At 49.7% G+C, this 1,103-nt stretch overlaps 1 protein-coding gene across 1 annotated transcript; it reads right to left on the bottom strand.

Moving 5' to 3' along the window:
• Nucleotides 1-288, bottom strand: N7478_011581 (uncharacterized protein; the record flags this gene model as incomplete). The annotated part of the gene is made up of 1 exon (XM_056927795.1): nucleotides 1-288. One exon carries the CDS (start codon nucleotides 286-288, stop codon nucleotides 1-3), a length of 288 nt encoding a protein of 95 aa, XP_056773522.1.
• Between the last annotated feature and the right edge of the window lie 815 nt (nucleotides 289-1,103).

Below are 1,103 nucleotides of genomic sequence, written 5' to 3'. Positions count from 1 at the left end.
TTAATTCTTCTTCCTCGTCCATAGCTGTGCCCTTTCATCGTCCTTCCTGTCCGTCCAGGCCGCCATGTGCTCAAATATAGCCTCCTCTGGATGTTCCATACAGACATGCCCATAAAATCCACCCAGTGGGACATATTTATCGCAGGCGCTGCACAAACGGTGACTGGTTTCTTTCATATGTTTGCGTCTCGATGGTTCGTCAGGCAGGGGATGATTGCACGTTTCACAGCGACTCGGGGCCGTATAGCCATCTATTTGGTAGGCGTCAAGCTTGACCTCGTCCGACATTATTTTAATTGATTGTTGTTTTGAATTTCGGAATGGCTGATGTCAAAAGATAGGTATTAAATTTTCTTTTGAATTATACCCCGCTCTCCCCTCGTGGGTATTCGCTTAGCCTCTTTGGCACAGCCTTGTGGCCCCGGGGGCCAGGGTTAATTCGGACACCAAAGTTATAGGTAGAAAGGGTACCGTTCCTTGCATTGAAAGCCGCCATTTTCGGCGTCAACTCATATTGTAGATGTAATTCATTCTCCAGTGGCTGCACTGAAAATGACCACAAGGTATCTCAGTTGGGTTATGTAGTAGTACGACATCAGAATCCGTGCCTTGCCACATTACTGTCGAATAACCGCAATCGTGCGTCACTGGGAAGCGATTGGAGAACACGGGCCATGACGTTGGGGGGGGGGGGGGTGGAGAGATGGAGGATGTGCGCAAGGCGAGAGACAGGTGAAACGAGGTTTCCTTGCGGCGGCGCCACAGCATTGTCATTTTTACAGCAAACAGCCCGATGAAATCTCATCACCCCCATATATTGACAGTGACATTAGGTTTTTGTCCACGTCGTGAGAAGGGCAGGAGTGGTGGACACTTCTTATAAGTGGGCAATGATCCTTTGATCAGCAAAAGCAGCAAATAAGAGCATTTCTTGGCATAGAAAACGGACCAATCAGCATCGCAAAACGTAAAGCTCGACTAACTACTGTATAGTCGGGCCCGACCCCGGGGGGGGGCTCCGCATTAAGAAGTCTTGGCAAGGGGGGGGTCGTGTGGGTCTCTAGAAGAAGTGGGTCTGAGACGACCTCCCCTCCTAAATCTCT

Source organism: Penicillium angulare (assembly GCF_028827245.1).
Source record: "Penicillium angulare strain IBT 27051 chromosome Unknown utg000009l_segment0_segment0, whole genome shotgun sequence".
In the NCBI taxonomy this organism is placed as follows: Eukaryota; Fungi; Ascomycota; class Eurotiomycetes; order Eurotiales; family Aspergillaceae; genus Penicillium; species Penicillium angulare.
Note: the sequence above shows the minus strand (reverse complement) of the source record. Positions and strands in the feature narration are given on the sequence as shown.